The sequence below is a fragment of the Myxocyprinus asiaticus genome, chromosome 24 (assembly GCF_019703515.2).
Source record: "Myxocyprinus asiaticus isolate MX2 ecotype Aquarium Trade chromosome 24, UBuf_Myxa_2, whole genome shotgun sequence".
In the NCBI taxonomy this organism is placed as follows: domain Eukaryota; kingdom Metazoa; phylum Chordata; class Actinopteri; order Cypriniformes; family Catostomidae; genus Myxocyprinus; species Myxocyprinus asiaticus.
Genome location: NC_059367.1, coordinates 22,768,406 through 22,795,833, shown reverse-complemented (window position 1 = coordinate 22,795,833; position 27,428 = coordinate 22,768,406). Strand labels below are relative to the sequence as shown.

Below are 27,428 nucleotides of genomic sequence, written 5' to 3'. Positions count from 1 at the left end.
GGCCAACTTTATTTTATTTAAAAAGTCTTTTGACTCTGCCATTTATAATTAATTTGATAAGTGAGCTACTTTTATAAATACAGTGCATTGTCCTTAATTCAGCGGAATGCAAATAAGTCTCAAACTCACTGTAAACATGACAATATGCTTTAATAAACAAAAAGAATAAAGAAACAAAATGCATGTGTGGCATGGATAAGTAAAATGGAGTGTTTACTCAGATCCATAGGATCTTCTAAAGCAAAGTCTGTTGTGTGCTGACGTGTCATGTCATGCAGAAGGCACCAATCAAAACCCTCATGGTGAGTAGTGAATGCCTGAAAAAGCCATCATTGATCAGCTTTAATATATCGGCCTAATTTTCTTATCGGACAGATAACCGATAACTAAAAAATTCACATTTATCGGCCGATACCGATATGTCCGCCGATTGAATGCGCATCCCTACCTACATTCATATAAATTTTAACCTGAAATGATGAATGATTTTGTCTTGATGATGATCATGGAGATGTCAACTACCCAATAAATAAAATATAGCACACAGACATTCACACAAGGACCCTTTCAATTTAAGGGCACTTATCATGCATCCCACTGTCTCACCTTTTTCTTTCAGCCACTCTCTCACCTCTCTCTCTCTCTGTCTGATCTCTGGGTAAGTTCACACAGAGGCCAGAGCAAGACCACAGATTGAGGCCTCTAGGGCTGGAAATTTACTGTAATTTTCTGTAATGATGTGGAGTAATATGCAGTGCTGCTTAAGGCTGAAGTTAAACAAATAAACTATCTGGCCTGGTGGTCTGAGACGACAGTAATACACACACACAGCTTCATAGACATTACAAAATGTAATTCTGCTCAACAGAGAGAGAGAGAGAGAGAGAGAGAGAGAGAGAGTGCCATTTTCATGGATATTGTGCTGATCACTTCACATACAGACCGCACCACACCCTCCGTGATTTTCTGTGTGTATGTGTGGTATTAAAAGACTTTGAACCCCAGACTGAGTGATCAGCAGATAATAACCAATGAACAACGGAAGTCTCTTGAAGTCGGGTTAGTTAAATGTTGCTCTTTTACCCACAACACTCACATTGTGATCTCATCACAGATAGAAGTTTACATATTTGGTTTGTGAAGGTATGTTTAAGAAGAACAAAAAGGCTATGACATGAACATGAAAATTCCAGTTATGTACCGATTGCTACATATGTTAAGCTAGTATTCTGGTTTCTAGAAATCTGAATTAGACAGCCTTGCTACATATTCCTGTATTAATCAGAATTTCTACTGTTCATTTATATCTGTGCATGTCCAAACACAAGTAATAATGAGTGCCACGAGACACAGGCAGTTGTGAAAAGTTAAGCTTTCAAAGAAACACATTTTTGTAGCAAGGAGCAAACACTATTTTTTTTTTTAACAAACATTAAAAGAAATAAATGTGAGGCAATATAAATAAGGGAAAATCAAGAGTTTCATGACCTACAGTGCATTTTACAATTGATTGTGCTCTTGCATGCTTTTGTCAAGGACATATATGAAAATTAATGAGATGATAAAATTAATGTACATAATTACTGTAAATTATTTGAAATAAATGGCAAGAGCAAGCATCAGGAAAATAATATACATGTCTTTTGGGCTGTTTACACAGAATGTGTTCTTGTGTCCATCTGCACTATTTTTAATTGTTTTCTAGGTAAACATAAACTAGACAGATGTCTATGACCATTGCATTTTTTTCAGTGTCTCACAGCACAAACTCCAAGTTTTTGAGACACTGTATATTTTTTAAAAACACATCTCAAGACACCTGCATTTTGTTCCTTACAGTGCATTTGTATTTTTTTATTTTTTTATGTTTTTATTCAGGAACGCACCTGTGTGAATGGCCCCTTAGCATTCAAAATATGCTTATTACATTCATATTACAATAGCTGCAGGATGCATATGTGTCACCCTTAGCATAAACCACATGCCTCTTCTGATCCTTTACTATGTGTGTGCATCCCATCTGCTGATCTATTTAGGAAGGCCAACCCATTCTTTCTAAATGAGGTACACTGCCCCCTGTTCCAGCCCTCACACAAATGAACACACGCACAATGATGAGCAAACACCATCCCCTACAGCTGGGCATTTTGTGCTGCTAGCCCCCCCCCCCCTTCATCCCTTCGGCCTATGGGAGGTTTAACACCTTCCTGTAGAAGAAGGGTCTGGGTGGGGGTCAGGAGTATGATTATATTTTGTGAAAATTGATCTGATGGTGACCAGCTATATTTGCATTATCGGTGTGCCTGTATGTAGGCTGTTTGGAAAACCTGATCTCTTTATATATAAAAAAACAAAAGGCCTAAATGCAAATAAAGCTCCAGATATTTATCAGTCATCGTTTGAATTTGCTTGATTGTGCTCTTGATTGGACCAATGTAGACATCACATATACTGAAATAGTGACCAGTTCAAATATTGAAAGTGTGACCAGTTACAGCACCTAAAATTGTTTCACTTAAACATGCATGTAAACAATAACCTAAAATCTTGATTAAGAATAAAAGAAGTTAAGAGTGATGTATGTAAATGTTTGAATGTTAATAATGTAAGAATCATTTTTCATATCCCAGCAATATGCAGAGACCACTGTAAGCCAATGGTAGGTTGATTTCTCTGAAAAGTGTGAAACTGTGGCTCTGTGGCACTATCAAAAAAGCAAAACATTTGCACAACCAATGGTGTCAGTTTGGGACAGGACTGTCAGTTTGTTCAACCAATGGCAGACGTGGGGAGTGTTCAGAAAAAGTTTTTAAAAACTAGTTATTTTTGCAATTCCATTTGAGACCAAAAATGTGTGTTAATGGGATGGTTATTTGTTAAAGGGATAGTTCACCCAAAAATGTAAATTCAGTCATTGTTTACTCACCCATGTGTTGTTATATCCCCATATGGCTTTTTTTCTTTTTCTTAACACAAAGGGAGAAATTGTGAAAAAAAAGTGTGCTCAGTGATGTCATACAATGACAGTTTATGGTGACCACCAGCTTTATAAAGGACGCAAAAGTATAATTCAGAAGTCTAATAAGGTATTGTATGTGACTCGTGCCTTGTTCTGAATGCATACAATAAGGTTTAGCAAGAAAACAAAACAAATCTAATGTATTATTTTGTGAAAATACTCACTAACCTATGCTGTCCTGTGAGTGCATGAGAGCAGTAGTTCATGCAACCCCCGCTCGCCTAATTTCCCCAGCCTTATTTGCTTGAACCGGAGTACTCGGAAATCAAACAGAGATTTCCACACATATACACTCAGATGCTACAGTCATACAGATTGTACAGATGGCCGCAGTGTTTTGGATGTTTCGCTGACCGAAAGTAAACTGGAAGAACCAGAGAGAAAGGCAAAGGGAGTGGGAATGTCAGTCACGTCTTCTCCATTCTGAACCGGTGTCTGTGTGTGACAAAACTCAGACTGAAGAGAGCGAGACCTCAGTGAAAGAGTTGGTAGGTGTGATACCCTTGGCCAAAATTAAGTTATTTTTAACCGAATAGTGAGATGCTGGCTTCAATATACTGTTACGAGAAAGAATTTGGACTGGTTCTCAGCGGACAGGGCTGCACAGCACGACACCGCAAATAGAAACAAAGCAATCGATAGAATGTCCTGTCACGGCTGGTTAAATTAAAATACATACCTTTTATCGTGTGTCGTTTGCCATCTGGTTAGGACACAGTGGGACTGTGGCTGCCTGTAGGCTCTTCCATCTCTCTGTTTAATTTCAAGAGTATTCCGGTTCAAACAAATAAGGCTGAGCATAGAAATGTATCTCCTCTTTGACTTCAAACTCTTCAGACATGTTTTTTAAGTTCTGTTCTCTGGTTTGTGTGCAGCTGTGTTGTGTTTTCTGTTGTTAATATTGCTGGTGGTCCGAGTGAAGCAAAACAAAGAAGTTTCTCACTTGAATGCCCATCTCGTAAGCAGGGGTTGCGGGAACTGCTGCTCTCATGCACTCTCATGAACGCGCACAGAAGAGCAACGGTCAGTGAGCATATTCACTAAATAATACATTAGACTTCAGTTTGTTTCTCACCAAACCTTATAGATTGCCTTCAGAACAAGACATGAGTCACATATAATAATTTATTAGATTTCTGAATTATACTTTTGCCTCCTTTATGAAGCTTGAAGAGGTGGTCACCATAAACTGCTATTGTATGACATCACTGAGCACAAAATGTTTTCACAATTTCTACCTTTGTGTTTAGAAAAAGAAAGAAATTAATGTGGGGTTATAACAACACGGGGGTGAGTAAACAATGACTGAATTTTCATTTTTGGGTGAACTATCCCTTTAACTACCCAAATACACACAACTTAACACTATTGCAACTTGCCTGCAGATTTTCTCTCAGGGAAAAAAATACTCCAGTGGCAAGATCTTAGAATGCGTGGGGCACAATGATTTTCTGAATCGTTCCTTAAATAGTGTTTTTCCCAAAACAATTTTGTAACATTACAATATGGCCCTCAGATCAGGACACTGAATAGCAGATAATTAATCTTAACCTTCGATCTTTTTTCCAGGCACAACAGAGAGATGCATTTGTACAGGAGCGATATGGACAATATGACCTCCGTGACCCGTTCGTAGCGCTGCTGAGGGACAGCGAGCTGTCACAGGCTCAGGATGATGGAGGGCAGGGCCCTGTATGTCTGAACCCGTTGGGCGTGTTGAGGCTGGTGATGGCCCACTGCACCAACATGAAGGAGAATATTATGAAACAGCTCGCTGCTGTAGAGAGGAGACAAAGACGGGTAAGAAACAAAGAGTGTGGAGCTCTGTTCCAAATCCTAGTGAACTGCTTACCTTAGCAGCATTTTTTGGCATACCTCGTTTTGACTAATTTCTAAGGGGCCGGCCAATCACACCAAACACAGTTTTTGCAGTCATTTAAGCAGTTTTTTAATTGTTTTTCTATGTAAACATGGATGTCTTTGACCGTTGCGCCATGCCTCGCTGTTTCTTCAGCATCTCATGAAGGAGAGATGCGATTTTTGTTATTTATTTATTTATTTTTTATGCTGTCATGTTAAAAAGAACTTCAGCCTTTTAAAACATGTGTGGAGACACCTGCGTTCTGTTCTACTCATTATGCAGCAGCTAGCTTTTTTAGCACAAGAACGTGTTGGTCTGAATGACCCCTAAGGCAGCATAGCATGTATTCTTTGCAGAGAAAACAATCCCATAATGCATTGTAAATGATTGAAAAATATTGTCCAAGATGGCAGATGGAGTTTATAGAGATTTTGATTATAAAGACATTAAATTAAGACATTAAATAAAAAGACATTGGTATTGTACCTACTTCAAAATGGGCTATTTCACCCAATGATTGTGTGCTGTTTATTTTTTGTGATTAAGATCATTGTAGCGTTAGCTTAGCAGCATGCTAATGCCAAACCAAATGCTTTCTAGCAAGTGTTGGCCATCTTTGGAATGGTCTTGGGAGGCTATTTCCAGAGTCATGACAGTGCAGCTCCTGTCTACTTGAATGGGGAAAGACCAAAATCTCAAAAGCGATTGGTCAAGATTACATTCAAAGAACATATTTCAGATTAGCAATAAAATCTGACAATACTGGAATCATAAATTGTGCTTCTTTACCTCAGAAAACGCTAAAAAAATAACATTTTTCTAGGCTTGTATAGCTAAAGCGCATACGTGTTCTCGAGTTGATTGACAGACGACATCTGTATCTAAAAGGTGATTGGCTCTTTTACCTGTAAGGTGGGACTTCCTTTCTACATCTGTTAACCGTAGGGTGTTCCAATTTCTCCCATTCATTTTAATAGAAGTGATCCATCTCTGCTAAATAGTCTCTGGCCAATCTCTGAAATTTGCCAAAGTCAGGTCTCTTTGTAAAGGGTTTCAAATCTGTCACTTATAAGGTTCTGAGATGGTTAGGATAACACCTTTTATGAAAGCTACCTATGTAGACAGTAGTCACTAGACAGCGAGGCAGCTTACTAGTTTTGGAACAGAGTCTGTGGGCATGTATGGAAGATGTGTGTATGAAAGGGCTGGCCGCTAATGGGACTGTTCAGTCAGTTCTTGAAAGTAAAAAAGGATTTAATTATAAAAGTTTTTTGAAAGATTAATCTGAAATTAAACAGAACTACTCTCCATGTAATGTACTTTGGGTGTGTCTGATTATTTTAAATGTGCAGATCTCTGAATGTACAGAGTCTGAACCTTTGAAACATTTGACAAAAGACTCTTTATTTTCTCTATAAAGTATAAATTCTTTTGAAAAGAAGACGTGCATTTCCCAAATTAAATTGATTCCAATAAAAATCGTTAATTGAAATGAAAATAATACGCATGCTGTAATTATTAATAATGATGGTACAGTCAGTTATGGCTTGTCATCTTCCCTTCTTTTTGTGGTTGATGTTTGAATGTACTTGTGTATGCATGTAGGTCATAGCTGATTTAGAGGCAGAGAAAAGACGGCGTGTTCAAGATGCTGCTGTGGGTGATGACATCACAGCCATGCTGGAGAAGGAACGAGATAGACTACTGCAACAGGTATCCAAGCAATGCCCACAAAACAGATGCCATATACACATTGTACACACACAATCATGAACAAGTCTTAAACCACAAAATAAAAAGACCTGAACTAATGAAAGACAAAAGCAATGGAATAATTAAGGCAGACCTTGCAGAGTCCTGCTTCTGCCTTAGATTTCTTGTTAGTTCAGAACAATTTCCCAGAAGTTTGGTTTGAAAACAACGTACTATTTTGTACAGCTCTATTCACAAGTTTCTTGAACAACTAGTAGGCACCGCCATAATGGCTCCCTACTTCTGTTTGCTTGTTTTCCCTTTCTGGTCTCATTAAAAACCATAAAAACTGTGAACAAGAGCTGTTTGAAATGTAAGATTATTAAATAATAAGAATTAAATACAGTTGCAATCTAAATTATTTAACACTTCCCCCCCCCCCCAAAAAAAAAAAAACAGTAAGGATTTACAAAGGTAAGCTTTTCTGATGACCCAGAATTTTTAAACTTTACATCTATATCAGTTGAGTGACATTCAAAGTCATAGTTTGAAAATATATCCTAATATTTGTAAATAGCAGGATTGTTTTTACAGCCATGTCATAATTATTCAACCCCTATTGCATGTAGCTGTTTCTTCAATATGTAAGGCTACACAAATAATTGTTTTAAAACAAAATTGATTTAAGTTTTAATGTAAGTTTAGTGTTGTAAGCAAAAATGTATTTCTATGCAAAAAAATGCAATTAAAAATAAGCTGTCTCAAAAACTAATAGAGGAGATTATTTCATTACATAAGAAAAGACCATGGCTAAAAGTACATTTCCAAGGCACTTCAATTTCCAATAGACAAAGTTGGCAGCACCATTCATAAATTTTTTTAAATATGGTACAAAAGCAAACTTCTTGGGGTGTGGAAGAAAGCAAAACTTCACCAAGGGAAATGTTGACTTGAATATTCAAGAAGTAATTTGGAAAGACCTGTGGAGTCCTGGAAGAAGGTTTTATAGACGTATGACACTAAACTGAAAATGAGTTTTAGACCCATGGGTCAGCAGTACGTCTGGAGTAAGATGACAAGATGATGACAAGAACAACACCATCCCCACAGTCAAGCATGGAGGTGTGTCAGTCCTGTAATGGGGGTGTTTTGCGGCTGCAGTAAATGGCAATCCTGACTATGTGACTGACACCATGGATTCTTTCAGGCATCAGGCCATTTTGGCATAAAAAATGTGATGCCTTCAGTGTGTAAATTGAAGCTTGTGATCACTGGACTTTCCAGCAAGACAAAAACACCAAGGATACATCCAAGTTGTCCAAAATCTAGTTCAGGGATGGGTCGTGGAATGTCCTTAAATGGCCCTTTCAGTCCATCATTAAAATCCCATTGCAAACTTTTGTTGGGATTTCAAGGAAGCAGTGGCAGCACAGAAACCAAAGAATGTCAATGAGCTGGAAGCTTTTGCTCAGGAGAAATGTGTAAAAATTGTAATAGAGAGGTGTCCGAAGCCTGAGAACACTTACCTGAAACATTTATTTGCTGTTATTAAGGATAAAGGATGCTCCACAAATGATTGACTTTGGGGGTTGAATATTTTTGACATGACATTTGTGGGGAGAATTATTTATTTTTTATTTTAAAATTTGGGTAAACTGAACTCTTTGTTCTCAAAATCACTCAAATGTGTATTAAAAACTTACTTTGACTGTTTACTGAGGTTTTAGTTGATGTGTTTTAATTCACATCACCAGAATGTATTGCTGGTTAGGGGGGGTTGAATAATTTTAATTGCAACTGTATGAGCTCAGTTTTACCATGTGCTGTTGGTTGCCACAAAAAGATTAATTTTCAAGAATAAATTTGTGTAGAAGACAATAAATTATTTAACACAAGGGATTTGAATCAGGCGCTTATATTTATATCAATAGCACCAATAGCAGTCGCTTTGGATAAAAGCGTCTGCCAAATGAATAAATGTAAATGTAAATGTAGCACATGTGAACGCTTTAACCTGGAGTGAAATAACTATGTACAATATTAAGGAACAGTATGGAAGCTATTATATTTAATGTTGAACAACTTTAAATCCATTTTTAAACATACATGTTGATTTTTGTTCCTGATTTTTCTCTATTTATTACTTATGTCACCTCAACGCAATAGTAAGTATTTATCATGTGAATATCAATCACACACTGTATTTCAGCTCAACTTAATTTTTTTTCTAATATTGTTGAATTAAGCACTTTTATTTTGAATTAAACAAATGTCTACAAAAAAAAAAAAAAAAAAAAAACTTTCACTTCTATCAGCTAATAAAATGTAAAGCAATGTAAATTTAAAATGTAATGTAAAATCTGACCAAAAACAACAAAAGGCTTCAGGTAGGAATCTCAGGGCACTTCCGTTTTCAGGAAAAAGGTGGATTGCTAGCACAGAGTTGGGGTGGGTCTCTGGAGTACTGCAGAGGCTCCATTGTTTTAATGACTGTAGTGCAACAGAGTCAGTCTGTCCGTGTGTGTGTGTGAGTGTGGAGCCATTCCATTGTTTGTTTGTGTTTTTTATGGGGTTAGGAAAAGGTGATGATAAGGTCAAAGTACAGACTGCAGTATTATGTAAAAGGCCCTTCCTGCCTTGCCCTGGGCTTCCCTTCCACACACACCCATTTTTCTCTAGATACATTGGCCTGTGTCTCACACATCCTGCTGCTCATAGGGGTCTAAAGCACTGTCTCCCACTGCAGAGAACTGCCCTGCTTTATTTCACACGTGCGGTTACACGAGACCTCTAAATAATAAACACATGGTTACATTATACCACTACTACAAACACAGTAACATGAAAGCACAATATAAACAATAGTCACTTTTCCACCATCGGACCGAACTGTTCTGAGCCTGGTGAGTAACGGTTCCAGTAGCATTTCCACTTGAGTAAGGTTCGGCACGGTGCAATTACAAGCTGTTCCCGGCACAGATTGCTCAGCACAGTGACCTAACAATACTCAACTGCGCTGGTGGAAAGACTTTAATACATGGCAACTCACGATTGGTCACTTACTTAATCCATTCTAATCCTAATTTTGCAGCACCACAGTTGAAAAATAAACCGTAACCTTGTCAACGAGCCTGAATCAGTATGGAACAGCACAGTTCCTCAACAAGAATTTTCACACATTATCATAGTATCGTAGTTGCAGCGATTATTGAGGCTTAATGCCATTTTTATGCTATGTTGTTCATAACAGTTGTCATTTGAGGGCACTATTTTGCTGCTGTTTTTTTTTTGTTTGTTTTTTTACAACCACTTCTGATCGGTGTTGGTCTCAAAGTTCATTTAGTATCTTTGGAGTGTGGGTTTTGGAAAGAGGGGTGTGGCTAATCCAACGGCTCAGCCTGTGGAAATTCCAGAATGGCTAAAATCGCTTAAAGCACCTTTTCATAGGGAAATTTCTATTGTGAATAAGGTAGAACTTGCTCTTGTGTAGAATAATCTCACAAGCCATAGTGATGTCTAATTTGTGAGCAAATCATTCTTTTGAGTTAATGAATTGGTCAGAACAGTTGACAAATCAGTCTGGTTCATCAGGTAATCAATTAAAACCAAAATTATTTCTAAAAATCTGTATCCAGTAGTCACAAATGAGTAAGAAAGCCATGGACAACTCATTGAATTTAATTGGTCAGAAAGGGTGGGAACCCTTTAAATTATGTAACAGCTCTGTATAAACGTTGTTATATTACAGCCGATCCCAACTGGACAATCTCATGCATATTACACATAAAAATGACAATAGCTAAAATTTACCAGTTCTAATATGATTGGCTGGATGCAACACTATTTCAGGGTTGAGGTGGGAACATTTATTTTTCTTTACCCAGGTTGCCACATGAGGAAGAACACATGAGGAAGTTCTTCTGAGGAAGAACAAGTTGCTGAATTTGACCAAACCTTCAGTACAATTTTACATTTGAGCTCTATTTAAAGCAGACTGTTCTTTCCTCTATCACTGACTCTTCATCTTTCCCTCTTCATAGCTGGATTTGGAAAGGGCTCAGTTCGAACGTTTGGAGCGTGAGCAGTCAGTCCTGTCGAATCAGGCTGAGGAAGATTTAGCACAGCAACAGCAGTTATCCACGACACTGGCTACAGAATATCAGAGGGCTAAAGCACGGGCAGATGAGGAGAGCCAATGTGTAGCAGAGCTCAGCCGCCAGTTGGAACAGCAGCGCAATACCTGTGACACCTTGAAAGGGGAGCTGGAGAGGGAACGCATTCATGCTAAGCAGATAGAGGTGAGAGCCGAGAAACAGCTGGCTGAATTTGATACAGAGCGGGAGCAGATGAGAGGGAAACTACACAAGGAAGAAAAAAGATATCAAGAACTTCAGGAGCAGCTTAATAGTCTAAAGAAAGAGCTGGAGGAAATGAAACAAAGGGAAAAGAAAGGGAGAGAAAACATTGATGAAGAAAAGTTAAAAACGCCACAAAAAACACCTCCTCTTAGTCACACAGAAATAGATGGCAAAACTGTTGGATCAAAATCATTGCCACAACCAAAACTAAATGGTCACCACACCCCCAGGGAAGCAGAGTCCCCAGTAGAGGAGCAGTGCAAGGAAGGGGGATTGGTGGACAATGGGGTCGGGCTCCCTGGAGGAGGAGGTGCCTTTCAGTGTCTCTCTCCCAGCAGTCCTGCCTCGTCCTCCCTTAGCTCATCTCCCTGCTCTTCCCCTGTTCTGACCAAGCGTCTGGCTTCTCTGGGTTGCTCTAGTCCCACCTACCCCTCCTCCTACCAGGTGAGCATCAACCAACGTTTCCAAGCTGCACGCCACAGGTTTCAGCAACAAGCCGAGGCAGATCAGCACCAACACGTAGTAAACGTTGTCCACTCACCACGGGACCTCTCCCCCACTGCTGCCTCTCCTACTCCTCCAGACAATTCTACTGCAAAGCAGATCGCCCGCAACACTGTCACTCAGGTGCTGTCCCGGTTCACAAGCCAGCAAGTGGCAGGTAAACTCCCTCCTGCCAACAGCTCACCCTTTGGCACTGATTATCGCAGTCTGGCCGCCGCCTCCTCACCGACAGGAAAAAGCCCTGGGGTTCTCTCACCAGGTATACGCTCGCCAATCATTCCTAGGGCAGAGAAGATTCATCCACCCCCTGTTCCTCCCGAAAATCAGGGGGTCAATCAGTCTCCTGGATCCCCTGTGCTTTCCTGCAGGGCCAGCCACTTCCCTGAGCTCTCTGGGAGCTGCAGCCTTAACAGCGGCCAGGAGGATACTAAAGAGCTTGACCTTGTCATGTCTTCATTTAGTTAACCAGCCTGGAGCCCACAGTCAATATACATTGCATTCCCTCCAATGGCATCTTTACACTTTGATAACCTCAAATTCATGCATTTTCTCAACCTAAATGTCTAGTGCAGTGGTTTTAAAAACTGATCCTGGAGTACCCTAACACTGAACATTTTAGATGTCTCCCTTATTTAACAAACCCGATTCAACTCATCAGTTCAAAAGTTGAGGCTACAAGATCTGAAACTGGGTGTGACATTTAAGGAAGACATCCAAAATGTGCAGTTCTGGGGTACTCCAGGACCAGGATTAAGATGTGGACTGGTCTAGTGTACACAGTGTTTTTTTTCCCTCACTTTACCCATACTGGACTTGTCTCTTAAGACCAAAATATACTTTGGTATTCTGTGTGCCGCAAATTTTGCCATCAGCACAGTATGCCAGTGTTACCATGTCCAATATTATTAGCGACTTTTGGCTTGTTTTTTCATGAAGACACTTTTAACTATGGGCAGTCACGGGTTGCATTTTTTGGGGATTATTTCCAGAATACAGTTGCGTTTTTGGGCTTGCTTTTCCAGACCAGGCTGTTTGTTTTGCTAGCGAAATCTGGCAACAATGCAGTATGCATGTACTGTCCGTGCATGCATTATCTGCACATGTGCCTGTCGTTGACAGTACTAAAGAGTGTCACAAAGCAGTCAAAGTGCATGCGCCGCATATGGGTTCGTGACCAAAAGAGTATACTTTGAAAGGCTGAGTGCTTGACCTTGTGCGAGACAGAACAGCACATGGAAAAATAAAGTATACCCTAGCCTTAGATGCTGCCTAAGATAAATGCACTACCAGAGGTGAGGCCCCTTTTAAAACATTTGGTATCCTGGACAAACCTCAGTCTGAGCCCAGAAAACCAGCCCAACCATGAAAAAAATGGGAGAGGCAACTAGGGCTCAAAACTGATCAACTTTGTCAAATGCTACTCATATAAGATTGAATATAATATTTAAATATTCTTTTAATTGTTTTAAATATTTTATTATTCTGTTTTTTTTAAAAAAACAAAGATTATTTATCCTGAAATGTTATGCCTTGTTAGTCCATTCCTGACATTAGATGACCTGCACAGAGAAAAATTAAGTATACTAAGTAAAAATTGTGTTATGAAATTGAAAGCAAATACTGATCAACCAATCCATCAACCAATTAATCAGTCCATTTTAGGCCACTAATGAGAACCAATCTGTCTTTATCTCTGTTTGGTGAATGTGTGAAGTTTAGACAACCTCGTCTCATAGTGAAAACGTGACTTTATATACATTTTTGCAAAACTTCTTATGTGTCTCTGTGTACAATTCCCTACAGTTTCCAGGTGAAATGAACACTAGAGGCGCTGCAACTACTGTGTTTTATTCAGTTACACTCAAATCATGATGTCAATGACTATAAATACATTTATTTTTCTTTTTATTACTTAAACCCTGCTATGTTATGATATCGAGACATTTATACTCTAACGCAGTAGTATTCAACTGACGGACCACGGGCCAAATCCGGCTCCTTTGAAATTTTCAGTGGCCTGGGTGAAGTTGACAGTTGTCTTAGGGGCTGTTCACACTTATTGCGTATTGTGTCTGTTCACGCTGTTTTTCAGTTGTGTTCTAATTCAGTTCAATTGTGTAGCCCTTTCAGCCGTCCTCCTCATAACACTCCTCCACTGACCCACAGAATGAGAGAGAAAGGAGATAGGGAGAGAAAACCCCCCAGCTGGACATTTCACTAGAAAAGTGCAGCCAAATGTGTTATGAAACAAGTAATTTCAGTTTCTGTCAAGCACTCATGATATGATGTTTAGTTGCTGTCCATATTTTAAAATCAACTATATAAGAGACTTTTTAAGGGACTGATATGAAAAACCTCTGTCTTCAACAGCATTGTACCATGATAGCATTGCCTCCTAGTGTCAATGTTAAGAAGTACTGCTCAGGAAGCTGCCACCTGGTGGTCGGACAGCATTAAACATCAGCTAAACCAGAATACCTTCTCTGTAAATGAAGATTAAAAAACAGAAATGCTTTTCATAAATATGCTACACAGAATATCAGACATGGATTCAATTATTGTAATCAATATTTAGAATCAGATCAGACAAAAATATGTTTGAGGTCCTAAACACTGACTGCTTTTCTGGGCTTTATTTAACCATGTATGTGTTTCTCCAGGACTGCTTTTTATGTATTTTGTTTATACCAGACAGCCTTATATTTTAAATTGAGCATTAATTAGATATTAGGTGGAACTTTCAGCATCAGTTTACATGATTCACAACAATGGTATAAGCACAAATGAGTAATGTCATCATTTAATGATTACCCTGGGAATTTCTTCTCTTACTGTTGTCCTTTTTCAGTTCTTTTGACTTTATACTAGTTGCATTAGAATATAAATGATTTTATGTTAGTGTAAAAATCCTGCTGCAATTAAGATATTTCTCACATTAATACATTATACAGTCTTAACCTGCTTATGATAAATCAGAGTATGTTGGATTTTAATCTGTCATTTCATTTTTTCTGTTTTTAAATACCTCACTGTTTCTCCTACTGTACTGCAACTTTAAGTAGCAGTTTAAATTTCTACTACTGTATCCTGTTTTTTTGATGTAAAAAAACAAAAATGGAACTAATCCTTTTTAGGGTTTAGCTAGTTGTTTGAAAAACAATTAGTTAAATTAGTTGTATTTTTTAGACGACTTTATTGCAATTAATTAGTGGTGTTAAATTTATGACCAGCTGTATTTTTCCCTGAGCAAATAAAGTTTTTTTTTTTTTTTTTTTAATTTGTGTTGCTAAGCTTTTCATTATTTTCTCTAAACAAAGTACTTTTGATTATTATTGCATTATTGTGCATGTATTCCTCACCCTGAGAATACCACAACAAACATTAGAGAGGAAGATTCATACAAGCTGTCTGGACTACTGCTCTCTACATTGCTTGATACCAGGAAACTAGTGTTAAAAGTCACTGATCTTATGAAGCATAAATTAATCTGTTCACAAAAAAACAAAAAAATCATTTCCACAGTAATTCATTTCAGCACCAGTTATTAATTTACTCTGAGTAGATGTTTACTTTTGCATGTTCAAAAATCTGAAAATAAGAAAAATAAAGCCAAGTTATAAGAGACAGAGAATTTGCCAGTCTTACATTATGGATTCATTAAGGGTGTATTTTACAGAGGATTTTTTGATGGAACAGTAAGACAAACAAGACTAAGGTTGATGTGAAAGCAGTGTGACAGAAAATCTCTCCAGGCTGTCAGAGATTGAAGGAAGAGGAAAGTGGGGTTGTCTGATTGGGGTTTGGAGATACAGTGAATGAGGCATTACTTATCCACTGTTTTAAATCACACAAAAAAACGTTTGCACAAGCATTGCAGCTGTCACAGTTCACATAAAAAGACAAAAGAATCAAAACAATACAAACTCTTTTTGAGTGACTGGTGAGTGGGTATTAATGAGAGAAAAGCGCAATTTGTAGATCATTTAGATCCAAAACTCCAAGTTCTCATTTGAACCTCTTCCAACAGCTGAGACTCACCAAAGTCCATTAATGACAGAAAGTTGAATGGATTCCCATCCTCTTTTAAACAGAGAAAAGTTTTTTTACATTTTTAAATTTTTTGGGAGACTTCTTCGGCTGAGCGAATGGCATATGGTGTTCCGAAAGCTGGCTTTGCACATTCACAAGAGGAACCAGGTTGGTTCTAAGCGTTCTGCATCTCTTTGCCAATCTTGTAGCTGAGGATCTTGTTCCAGTCGATCTTGGTGCGAGTGACGGGCAGCTGTCTGCGAAGAGCTTTGAAGGTGGTATCTGACATCGTCTGGTAATTCTCGCTGATGGCCGTCTAGAAGAAAACATTAAAAAAGAACTTAAACTCGATTCTGTCATTAATATTCACCTTAACCAAACTTACACCATGAACAGATCAAGTGCTAACCTGATAATCATTTTCAGCATTTTCAATGATTTTTACAAATTCCTTGGCAGTCTGGGTTTCATTCTAGAGATAAAAGGCAGCAGGTTACTTTAAATCTTCTTTAAAATCTTGTGCATCAACAACATTTTACAAGACTGGGATTACTCACAGTCACTACAATGGATTCCTCCACCTCCTTATGGCTCACCAGCTGCACATTACCATCTTCATAATAATGCACCTGTAAAACCCCAACACGATTCATCATCACACACTCTCCACCCATATACTTTCACTCTCATTCCCAGTCTGTTAATCTGTCATCTCTCACCTGGATCTTCAATACTCCCATCACCTGAGCTGATGACTGACTTATGGTGAACTTCCACTCTGACCTGCACCGACCATTCCTGACAAGAAAGAACTTCAGGTGATGAGATGATCAGGTTATACAATTCTGGAGGCAATTTAACCAGTTACAATCAATCACAAAGATTTCCGAGTACCAGAAGTATGGAACAGAAGTCAGATTTACACTTAAAGGTGCACTCAGTAATTCAAATCCAATACACTTTTTGTCAAATTCTGCAAATCTCTCCTCACAATCTGCTAGCTGTCCGTTCTGTAGGTGGACTGAAAAAAAATCTAGTATTTGTACACAGCCCTGGCTCTGTAAATGGGACGAAAACAAAGTGGATCAGACCACACAACACAACTCCGGCCACTCAGCAACAGGGGGTGGTTCTTGCGCATGCACAGGATGGGGGGTGGGGGCAGAGACGGGGAAATTCATTAGAAGAGCGACGGCAAATCTGGCTGATGCGAACTTTCTAAACTCCAAGGAGGACAAATGGCTGAGAAACAGACCAAGAGAAAAAGGTCAGACGAGTATAAACTAAAAAAGAAGATTACGATAAGTCGAGGGCTAGGAGCCGTGTCAACATCGGCGAGGCTTTTCAGTGGTGGAGAGACCTCCAAGAGGTAAAAGGAATAAATGTGCGTGCATGAAGTTGGGGGGTGGAGCTTCCAAAGGAGCACTGAAGGGAGGGTTGTGTTTGTTTTGGCAGTTCAGTGCACCTTTAATTTAGTAAGGTATAATTTATATTGAGCTGGTCATTAATCGCAAAATGTAACAATATGATCAGTACTGCATCACCCTAAAAGAGTTTATTTTGTGAAGATTAACTGCTTACTTGACATTAATTACATTACTAATTGACACTTACTACATGGTTTATTTGCCAAGTTAATAAATAAATGGACATTACAGGACAATATTCCTTTGAGTTTAAAATATTATGTGAGAAGATACACTGAGTGGCATTAGAGACATGAAACCATCACAGCTATGTCGGAAATCAATTACACATTTATATCACTGATCATTCCTTACCAAAAGTTCTTGGGCTGGAACTGATGACCTTCAATACAAGCAATAATTGTTTGTTGACCATCAACAGTCTTCCCATACACCTGTAGCAGAAAAGTTGGTAAACATATCTCCAATAGAGCATGATTTCACAAACAATTTAAAGACAGCACGGCAGTGAAACTAGACTAGAAGAAGAAATCACATTATATTCACTATATGACCAAAATCTTATATCACAATATGAATAATTATATATTATGATAACAATATATATCACGATATAGTACTCTCTTTATAGAGGGGAGGGGGTCAATAAAAATTGGTTAATATATTAAATAACTATATTGTAATTCCTATATTTGGAAACTCCAGTCAATGAATTAAATTATTTATATATGAAATCTACTTCTTATATGATTTAGAACTGGACAAATATAGTAAAAAAAAAAAAAAAAACAACTTGGAAAAAAACAAAATCTACCTTACAAAAAAAGCTAAATTTCACATTATGCCACATTTCAATCTGATGTGCTGTTAACCAATATTATTGATATTATAAAATGTCCTCAAGAAACTCAAGATTTTCTCAAATCAATGAGACAAAGCAGATAATACACAAGTAAAATAAATTTCCAACAAAGGATCTTTCAGAAAATACAGATCAAATAAAATTTAAAACACTACTTGCTAATAATTGAGGTAATAAAACAGACTGCTTGTATTATGAGTGATTATCTTTGTGCAACACTGTTTGCAGATTCCATTTTTCTGCTCTGTGCCGGCTTTTGTAAATAACAAGCTCCTCTTCATTTTCATTACTAGTTTGCGAGTCTTCCTGTTCTGTGAAGATGTTTTTTTTCCATTAGGGTTTTTAATGGGTCAAAAATTATTGAGTAATGCGAGTGATCCCGCTCTGCACTGTCCAGTCTGTGAAGCACAAATATCTGGTAGCCTGCAGGACTCATGTGCACGTACATGCTCCAGAAATAGCGTATAGCTGAATGTAAATATGTAAATGTAAATGACTGGACAAAAAAGTATTGTGTGTTTAATTCATGTTAAATGGGTTATAAAAACAGGCAAACTCATAGTATAAGCAGCCGCTCCCTGTTGTAAAAAAAACCCTTGTATGTTTACACAAGCCAAAGTGCTCCCAAAGACATCATTGCTAAATTGAGACAGAATCAGAGGGAGAGCACACCCCTAAGATGTTTGGGTGTACTGTTGAGATTCCTGTTGGATAGTGACAAAAGTGTGTATCATGCAAACTTCCTGTGAGAAGTGTGTTAGTGTACCGTGCAGACTCCAGTGGGATAGTGCTCCTTCACGTAAGCACTGAGGGCTTCATCACAGGCGTCTCTCCAGGGCCGGAGCGTAGTCTCTCCCTCATAGGGCTGAGAATCACTCGCTTCCTTTCGCAGGTGATCAAAACGGAATGACACCCGCTTCCGTGGGTCGAAGAACCGCCCCTGACCCAGATCTCCATGCTCAGTGATCAGAACCTGCAGGAGAGCATGAAGCCCCTTGTTTTTTAGAAAGAACTTTATATTGAGTTCAGATCTCTAAAGTGCAGAGACTGCACATGTCCTTACTTGATAACAAACACACACAGTACTGCACTCAGATCTCTAGTGCACTGATCACACCTGCCCTTATACAGAACTAGTCACACACAAAGTAGTCAGCTCAGATCACTAGAGAGCTGAGTTTACACCTAGCTTGAATAAATTGTGTCAGCGTGCTCTCTCTACAAACTAATAAGAACAATAGACCTTACAACTTATAATGAAGAAAAACATTACATGTCTTACATTTCAGACAGACTAAAGCAATAATTTGTCATGTTAATGCTTAAGTTCAACTGAAATTGTCCTAGTCCGAATTTTGCTTAGTCAGAATAAGAGACCTAGATAATGCGAATGTAGCTCGCCCTGTCCAGTATATATACACACCTTAATCAGAATATAACTGGCTTCGTTGATTTTTGGATGTTAAGAATGATGAATAAATGGTCTCCATTTATTTAGGAAATACTTCAAATGCCCATAATAATGTGTCACGGTCACATATCAAATCACAAGTGTTTCAAGCTTACTGCATTTATAGCCAGTATTTAGAAAGAGATCATTTTGACAAACTTTGCAATCTGAAAAGTAATATAATAAGCATTTATCATCTAATATTGCTGCGCTGCTCAGTGTGTTCCTCACACCCACTACAGAGTGCCACTGTGTCACTCTCACTGAAGCGGTAGATCCAGACTATCTTTTAAAATGCAGCTTTTAGTGGTTTAGTAATTGCACAACACCATATCGCGATTTCAATCTTAATTTAATCAATCAATCACGCATACTTCCTTGTCCATTTTTGTCTCGTCTGTAACGCAAGTTAATTTCCTGATCTAAGCTGGAAACAAAATTTGTCTAGACTAAAAATGTTCAGCTATCTCGACTCTAGCAGGGGTTTATGATTATGCATGCAAATGGTTTGATATACTAGCAAGGAGTAGGCTACTTTCTATGAGAAGCTAACATTCAGAGAGCAAATATCAAGTCAGTAACACTGGAATTCCTCAGAGGTGATGTGGCAAACCCAAACATTCGATTACTCACTGTCATAAATACTTAGTTAAAAAAAAAAACACTTTGCTATGAGAACAGGACACCTGACTAGGGTTGCAACGGTATGAGATTTTCACGGTACGATAACACTCTCAGAAAATATCACGGTTTCAAGGTATACGGTATTACACAATTATTATCAGTTTCAATGACCCTTAAAGGAAAAACTTGAATTGAAACTTGAAACCATTTTTTTTTTTTTTTATTGAAGTATGTGTAACAAAAAGTCTCCCTTTTGAAAATAAAACAAATAGAATAAAAAAGAAAGCTAACAGAATTATAATAACAAATAGAATTATAAACATGATAAAAAAATAGCATGTAACTATGACGTTATATAACTAAACATGTTAGTTTACATGTTAGCATAGCATGTTAAATTAACTACTAAATGAAAAATAACATCAGCTGTGTGAGCTTTTAAAGTAATGTCCTATGATTATTAATAATTAACATATACTGTAGGTGCACGACAGCGCAGCCAGACTGCTCCTGTCTGTACCTTTAATTCAGTGGTTCTCAACTGGTTTTGCTTCAGGACAGATTTTACATTGGAAATCAAGTGGCGACCCACCACAGTAAAAACGTAACCTGTATTTAATGTATCCTGGGTCGCATTTCCTTTTAAGTTGCATAGATTTGTTCATGGTTTTCAAGTACAAGGACATGCATCAAGTGACATTATTTTTGTTGTTGATGTCAACAAGTGACAGGAAGTTTTCTCTCCCCCCTTTTAAAAACTGAGCCCATTATTATCCCGTTTGTTTCCAAATTTCAAACATAATTCAAACAGAACATACATATTACACTGGAGGAAAGGCTCCTCATTACCATGGTTAGGTCAGTGTAGCTAGTCTTAAATAATAGTAATAATAATAACAAATTATAGTATTTATGAAAAAATAAATACTAGCTGAAACACATCTTGAAACTTTAACTACAACTGCCACTGTTGATATAAAATGAGGTCTAACAGATTCTACCTTTAGATTATTTCATATGAAACTATAACATTTTGTCAAAATATAACAGTTACTTTTACTCATGTAAAATCGTGAAACAATTTTGTACATATTTTATACTTTTCCTCCTCAGTGCTGTTTGGCATGTCAGGGCTGCCTACTGTTTGATAGGTTTGACTTGACTTCCTCCGTAACGCTTTAAACTAGAAAAGTCTCACTGGAATTGGAATTGGTTACATCAGTTTTGAGGGCAGCGCTCCGCAATATCGAGGGAAGAGCGGTTGTTGCACACGCGTGCCACAGAGAAGCGTAGATCATGATTACGAACTGGTTCCGTTACACTCGTGTGAAAGTGCAGATGAGAAGCCTTTAGCTGATTGCTTGATTATTATTAAATTATTATTATTATTAAAAACTCAGGCGGCCGCTGAAATATCTTCAATGGGAGAACCATGGCATTGTTCTTTCCCTGCTGTCCGCGACCCAGTCCGAATAGACCTGCAACTCCCCAGCTGAGAAACACTGCTTTAACTCACACACACACTCATGCCAGACCCCCTTGCCTCGCTTCTCTCTGACATTTTCTCTGCTGCATGTGTTTGTGTGTGTGGGGCAAGTTGATGAGTCTGACAGGCAGACGAGGAGGAAAGGAGATGCGCACGCGCAGGTGAGATTCTCCGTCCGGTTGCATTTTTTTTCTCAATACCATAGATAAGCAAATGTACATGGTATGAAAACCGTCAACCCTACACCTAACTTCAGATAAATCATAGAATCGAATGTAACAGTGCAAGAATAAAAAACAGCTAAGCTGTCTATAAAGAAGTGTGGTGAAATTGTGATGGCCCTGTGTCTTGTTTGGGATGTGGTTTCTAGCGCAGGCTGACTGCTCCGCCCAAATTGTCTGATTGCACACACCTGTGCTGGGCACCAGTACTTCTATAAAAGGAGCCATGGACTGGTCCACACCAGAGACAGAGAAGGAGCAGCATATTTTGTTTGGACTTTTTCATCTGCAAGTTTAGTTTTGTATACTCACAATATCGCTACAGCACATTACATTTCCATGTATTCATATTGCATTACATCACTGACTTTACTGACAATTACATATGACAATTGTTTTAGTTGTTTGTTTGTTTTTTTGTGTGTGTATTTTATCTTGTTAATAAATCCTTGAGTTTATTTTTGGCCAAACTCCCTCTATTTTTCTGCATCCTTTTGAGTCATGGGTCGTAACAGAAGTAAATGTGTTTTGAGACTAGGTGAGGTGATCTATTCTTTAACTACCATCAATTTGAGTCACTTTGCTAATTGACTTGTCATCTGGCAACTGTGCCACAGGAAACACTTAAATTCCTGGCAGGAGTCTCTACACTTGGAACAAAGTACAATCTACCATCTTATCAGAGTGTAAAGTCAGCACAGGAACTAAACCTGCATACACATTTTTTATTATATCTAAAATCACAGACTGAAATAACTGCATTTGTGAGTCATCAAATCATTAACCTACCGCCTCATCACTACCGTCCAGTTTGACGGGAGTGAACTGATCCATGTTATACTGAGCAAAGGCACTGTGAAACACACACACAGAGAGAGAGAGAGAGAGAGAGAGAGAGAGAGAGAGAGAGAAGCATGAATCCAACTTGTAAACATAATTTTTAATCTAAATACAGGTGTCTGGACAAAGCATGTGAAATAACTCAATTACCATGTATAATGTCTGGTTATTTTGCAGGTCTGCAAAATAACAGCTTAAACAAACATACACACAACTTACTGTGCTGCCCCCTCTCGAAGGAGGTTGTCATTGTTAAGGAGAAGACGCACATCTACAAAGAAAAAAAAAAAAACACACAACAATAATAATAAAACAGCCAGTAAGCACTGGATCCATCCTCTACTCTTTTTAGCTCTCCAATATTTGCTTAATCTTAGTGTAAAGGTCCTGGTGTATCAGGCCAATTTAATAAATGCAGTATTAAACCAATATCACTTTAGGGACTCTTTACACAAACACATTTTGCATCCGACTGCGCATTGTTAAAATTGCTTTCTATGTAAATGTGCACTAGACAGGTGGTCTTTGACTGTTGAGCTGAGTCTCACTTTTTTTTTTTTGCATCGTGAACATGAACGCTGTGTTTTTAAGATGCAATGTCAGGTTAAAAGAACTTCAACTTCTTTAAAAAAGTGTTTTGATACATTGCATTCTGTTCCATTCATTGTGCTAAGTCTGATCGGCCCCTTTGACCAATACTGACTGAAAGAGGTCCAAACTGAACAGCTAAAAATGACACTCACCATTGAAAACTTCATTGAATTCTCCAGGGGGAGCATGGGTCACAAAGTTAGCTGCGATGCGGATCTGTAGAAATAACACAGATAATGATAAGATCTCACACTCAACATCCACTGACATCATCCGCTTTCCAGTTCTCTCCTTTTAATGAAAACTCTGACAAACCAAGATTACACATTATATTCTTCAGTGTCATTCAGCACTGAAATAATCCCAGTTCTTTGGCACTAATTTTTAAGACTAAGTGAGGTTTTGCTCCTGAGCACTACTGAACATCCCGATAGAGCAGTTTGAAGAATATTCTGAGGCTGAGATTAAAAAAAAACATCAAATACTATATAGGCGAGACCAGGGCTAGTTGACACATTGTATAGCTGTCACATGGGTTATATCTCAGTAACGACCAGATTTGGAGTCAAAAGTCCAGTTGCTAAAATGTGTGTTTTGCCCTGCTACTGAGGCAAGTTGTCACAAAAGAAAAATGTGTGTTCAGTGAACTGTATCTTTTTTCCTGGGCAAAAAAGTTTTTTTTTTTTTTGCCAAAACTTTGTGGAATGTGGCTAGGGGTGGGTAACAATATAGATTATACGATGCAGCGCGATCTTCATTTGAATGAACAGTTCAGTTTGATGTTATAATTAAAGTCTTGTTGAGCGTTGATCTGGTTCCCGCCGCCTCCTTTCCCGAACCCCATAACACTGGTACCGAAACCCAGGAATGGAGAAAGATGCGGTGCTGATGGAGGATAGCGACGCTGAGGAGGTATGATACTGTGCTACTGGAGTGGTTCGCCCTAAGGCGGAGGAGCCCGCTGCCATCCGCCAAGGGGTGGGAGAGCTCACTGCTGTCCGCCAGGAAGTGGAGAAGCCGCTGCCGGTCGCTAGAGGGTGGAGGAGACGCTACCATCCACCAGGGGGCAGGGGAGCTCGATGCGTCCACTGGGAGGTGGAGCAGCCACTGACGTCTGTCAGGAGGCGAGGTCCAGTGCCATCGCCTGGCGTCGCGGAGGACCGCTGCCCAGCTGGCTGAGGACCGAATGGCAGCGTGGTCAGGAACTGGAGTTTTTTTTATTTTTACCTCTCTCTCTCTCTCTCTTTCTGTCTTTCCCGCCCTTTTCCTATCCCCTCCCCTTGTCCTACCCAGATTTCCCAGGAGGCGGGGAAAACCAGCTGGCGAGGCCATAGCCGAAGGGGCAAATCCTCCCCTCCAGGGAGGGAGTAAGTCAGTCCGGAGCTTTCCTCGGCCTGAATTGGGCGGTGGGGGTATGAGACGAGGAGGAGGGTGTGGCTGGGCCGTGAAGGTGCATGCCTGGTGCTGAGTAGCCCAATCAGCGGGAGAGAGATAAAGAGGAGCCGCCAGAGAGAGAGAGACACACACACACACACACACGGAGTTGACGTCTGTAATTATGTTCCAACTCAGTTTGATGTTATGTTATAATTAAAGTCTTGTTGACTGTTGTTGACCGCCTCCTTTCCTGAACCCCCGTTACACAACCAAAATTCTTCCCGTGCGACTAAAAATGTATATATTTGGCAACTGGCCGGTAAATGTTTAGATTTCGCTCACCAGTGAATTAATTGTGTAGTATAGTAGTGGAGTATTCAGCAGCGAGATCCTTTCACTGCGTGTTGAGATTAAAAGTTGTTCCGTGTGTTTCCAAAGACAAGATCCACGCAACCGATTTGTCAATGAGTAGTGTCTGTTTTAGTACCCTTTCTGTTCTCTACAGTCAGTTGTTGATCGAAAAAATAAAAAATAAACATTTAATTCTAATCAGGCATAGCACAGATGAGATAAAGCCATTCGAGTCTCTCTCGTTAACATGCAATAATTTAAAGACGCTGTTTACAGACAGTAACGGTTTTTAGCAAGTGTTCAACAAATCAATGTAAATACTTGTAAACAGTACAAATTATGCAATTAAACAATAAACATATAACAAAAATATATGCAATATAATCTAAATTTATTGATTAAATTATCTAATTTGTTCATTTTTAAAAGCTAAAATGTTACCAAAATGATGAAAAACTAAAAAACTATTTTGTAATGTACCTAGTTAGAAGGTCCCTTGTACAATTAACAGCATTAGCTGGGAGAGAATGTATTTCACATGCAAGCAAAAGGGACATTATAAATAAAATATACCCATATGAATCGAAATAGAAAAATCTGTGTCAACATCCAGCCCTATATGTGACCATGCAGAAACTGACTCAAAAACAAATCTGCCCTAAAAAATATTTACTGAAGTTTGACAACTAGCCCCGGTCTCCCCTATAAGGAATAATTAACCAGTTCACAGTGCAGCAAAAACTTTAATAAATTACAAGTGGGAAACGGTAAATGATTTGGGCTGTCTCTCCAGTACTGCACTTCTTATACTGAATCACAGCTAGAGAATTTCAGCTGGTGACTCCAGAGCTCAAGTTACCTCATACACACCCCTAAAACACTTCAATAACACAACGCTGAGATCTCAGCAACACTCACCAAAAAAGCAAATTACTACATAGACATTGTGAACACCTAACTCACACTACTAAATTACTCCAAAAACCCTGAATTATTCTCTTCATCTTAGTGTAAGGTATGACAGGCCAAGAGAATGCTCTGATGTGAATTTTGAAAGATAATGAAACAGTAAAGGACTCCTTTTACACTTAACTCTAACTGAAAACAAACACAAATCACTTAACTCTCTCATTGAATGAACACAAAGGTACAGCTAATATATTTTAAAACCCTCGAGAGAATAGTTACTGGTTGTAATGATCGCTAACCAATGAAATCTCAACATAAATTCATTTTTCCCAAAACAAAAAAATAGCGCATAATGACAAAAAGAGAAGAAATTGGTAACAGAACTGGGACCATCTATACATCTAATATGTATCTTGTGTTGGGGAAGACTGGCCTGTTATAACTCACTGCTCTGACAGTATGCAGAAAATATCAATAATAACTCATTAAAATGTGAAGAAAACATGCAGTGGTTATATGCAGTTTTTGGAGGATTAACAGATGCTGACAGGGAAAGAAACAAAGATCTACCCACATCTGCTTCATTTGAAACTCTTTATCTACCAGACTGATCCATATAAATCTCGTCTCCACTGTAAATCTCCAGACATGACAGACATGTTTCAAACTATAAGACACCGGTGTGATCCGCAGGTTTATTTAGGACAAACCTGTGTTCTCCGATTATTATGAAGCAACTCTTTAACCCGGAGAGATTTCAGACGGGTGTGTTTCCACCCCAAAACACACCCGCTCCTGCAATCGTAACATCATCCGGCCGAGTCCTTCGGCTCAGATAGCTTTCGTGTCATGCGGAGCTGGCATCTGCTGGCCCACATATGTGTAACTCTACCGGAGCACGTCCCGATAAAGCCCGTCGGTTCGGTTCAAAGTGGGTGGATCTGCGGAGATCTATTTCTGAACACACTCTGACAGCACACATGCTAACAGCTGACGCTCAAAACACTTCCATTTAAAACAAACACTGCAACCCAACGAACCCGATAATTCCAGCAATAGCTGTCTGCGCGAAAGACGTTAATATACTGCGTGTTGTTCGGCATATCGCAGTTATTCGGTGAGCTCTGTCTGTTTTGTGCGAGTGTAAAGCTGCGATTTCACTTCCTCAGATTAGCACGCAGCTAACCGGTTTCACTGCCAAGCGCTGCTTCCGGGAAGCCGTTACGAATTCCTCTGCACGCGGAAGGCTTAAATGCACAGAAAGGCGAGCGTGTAGACTTGAACTGTTTGTGTGAGTTAATTTAATGCCTTGTTTTTACCTTCTCATCGTCTGAAAGCGGCTCCTCAAAGTCGGTCATCTTGGCTGTGGCGGAGCCTCACACCGCGGCGCATGCTGGGAAGCGCGTGCTGTCACGCTCGTGACCATAATAGGACAAAACGGAGTGTGAGCCACCGCCTCGCGCACCCCGCCTTCCTGCGGCCTGTCAATCAACTCGCTGAGAGGATAATAAGGGAGCGCGACTTGTCACAACATGCACTCGTACCATTATATATGTATAAAAGCTGTAAGTCATGATCATAAGTGAGCTCGAGACTGACTTTATACCGAGAATAGCACTTTAACTAAATAATATACAGAGCTTTACACCGTTCACGACACTCAGAACAGTGTTTCGTCTCTGAGTAAATTGTGACATGCATTGTAAAACAGAGAGTAGTAAACCTACAGATGAGCTCTGTCGTACTTTCAAGTCCATCCCCACACGAACAATTTCAAACAAGACAAATAAAGAAGTTGTTTAATGTAGTCGTGTATTCTGGCAAATT

The 27,428-nt window shown here is 38.9% G+C and overlaps 2 protein-coding genes across 3 annotated transcripts in view; one reads left to right on the top strand and one right to left on the bottom strand.

Annotated features, from left to right (window-relative positions):
* LOC127415300 (CTTNBP2 N-terminal-like protein) overlaps positions 1–14,810 on the top strand; it is a 44,989-nt gene extending 30,179 nt beyond the window's left edge. For both annotated transcript variants that reach the window (XM_051654005.1, XM_051654004.1), the window contains 3 exons: positions 4,589–4,819; positions 6,486–6,593; positions 10,613–14,810. In XM_051654005.1, the coding sequence (XP_051509965.1) occupies positions 4,589–4,819; positions 6,486–6,593; positions 10,613–11,899 (1,626 nt within the window). In that variant the 3' untranslated portion in view covers positions 11,900–14,810. The remainder of the gene's footprint in view (positions 1–4,588; positions 4,820–6,485; positions 6,594–10,612) is intronic.
* Positions 14,811–14,959: 149 nt separating this feature from the next.
* Positions 14,960–27,020, bottom strand: capza1b (capping actin protein of muscle Z-line subunit alpha 1b). Its single transcript, XM_051654009.1, has 10 exons — positions 26,921–27,020; positions 23,117–23,180; positions 22,593–22,644; positions 22,323–22,386; positions 18,519–18,725; positions 17,245–17,324; positions 16,183–16,261; positions 16,021–16,092; positions 15,873–15,935; positions 14,960–15,779 (listed from the first exon to the last, which is right to left on the bottom strand). Exons 1-10 carry the CDS (start codon positions 26,957–26,959, stop codon positions 15,639–15,641), a joined length of 861 nt encoding a protein of 286 aa, XP_051509969.1. The 5' UTR covers positions 26,960–27,020; the 3' UTR covers positions 14,960–15,638.
* Positions 27,021–27,428: the final 408 nt, after the last annotated feature.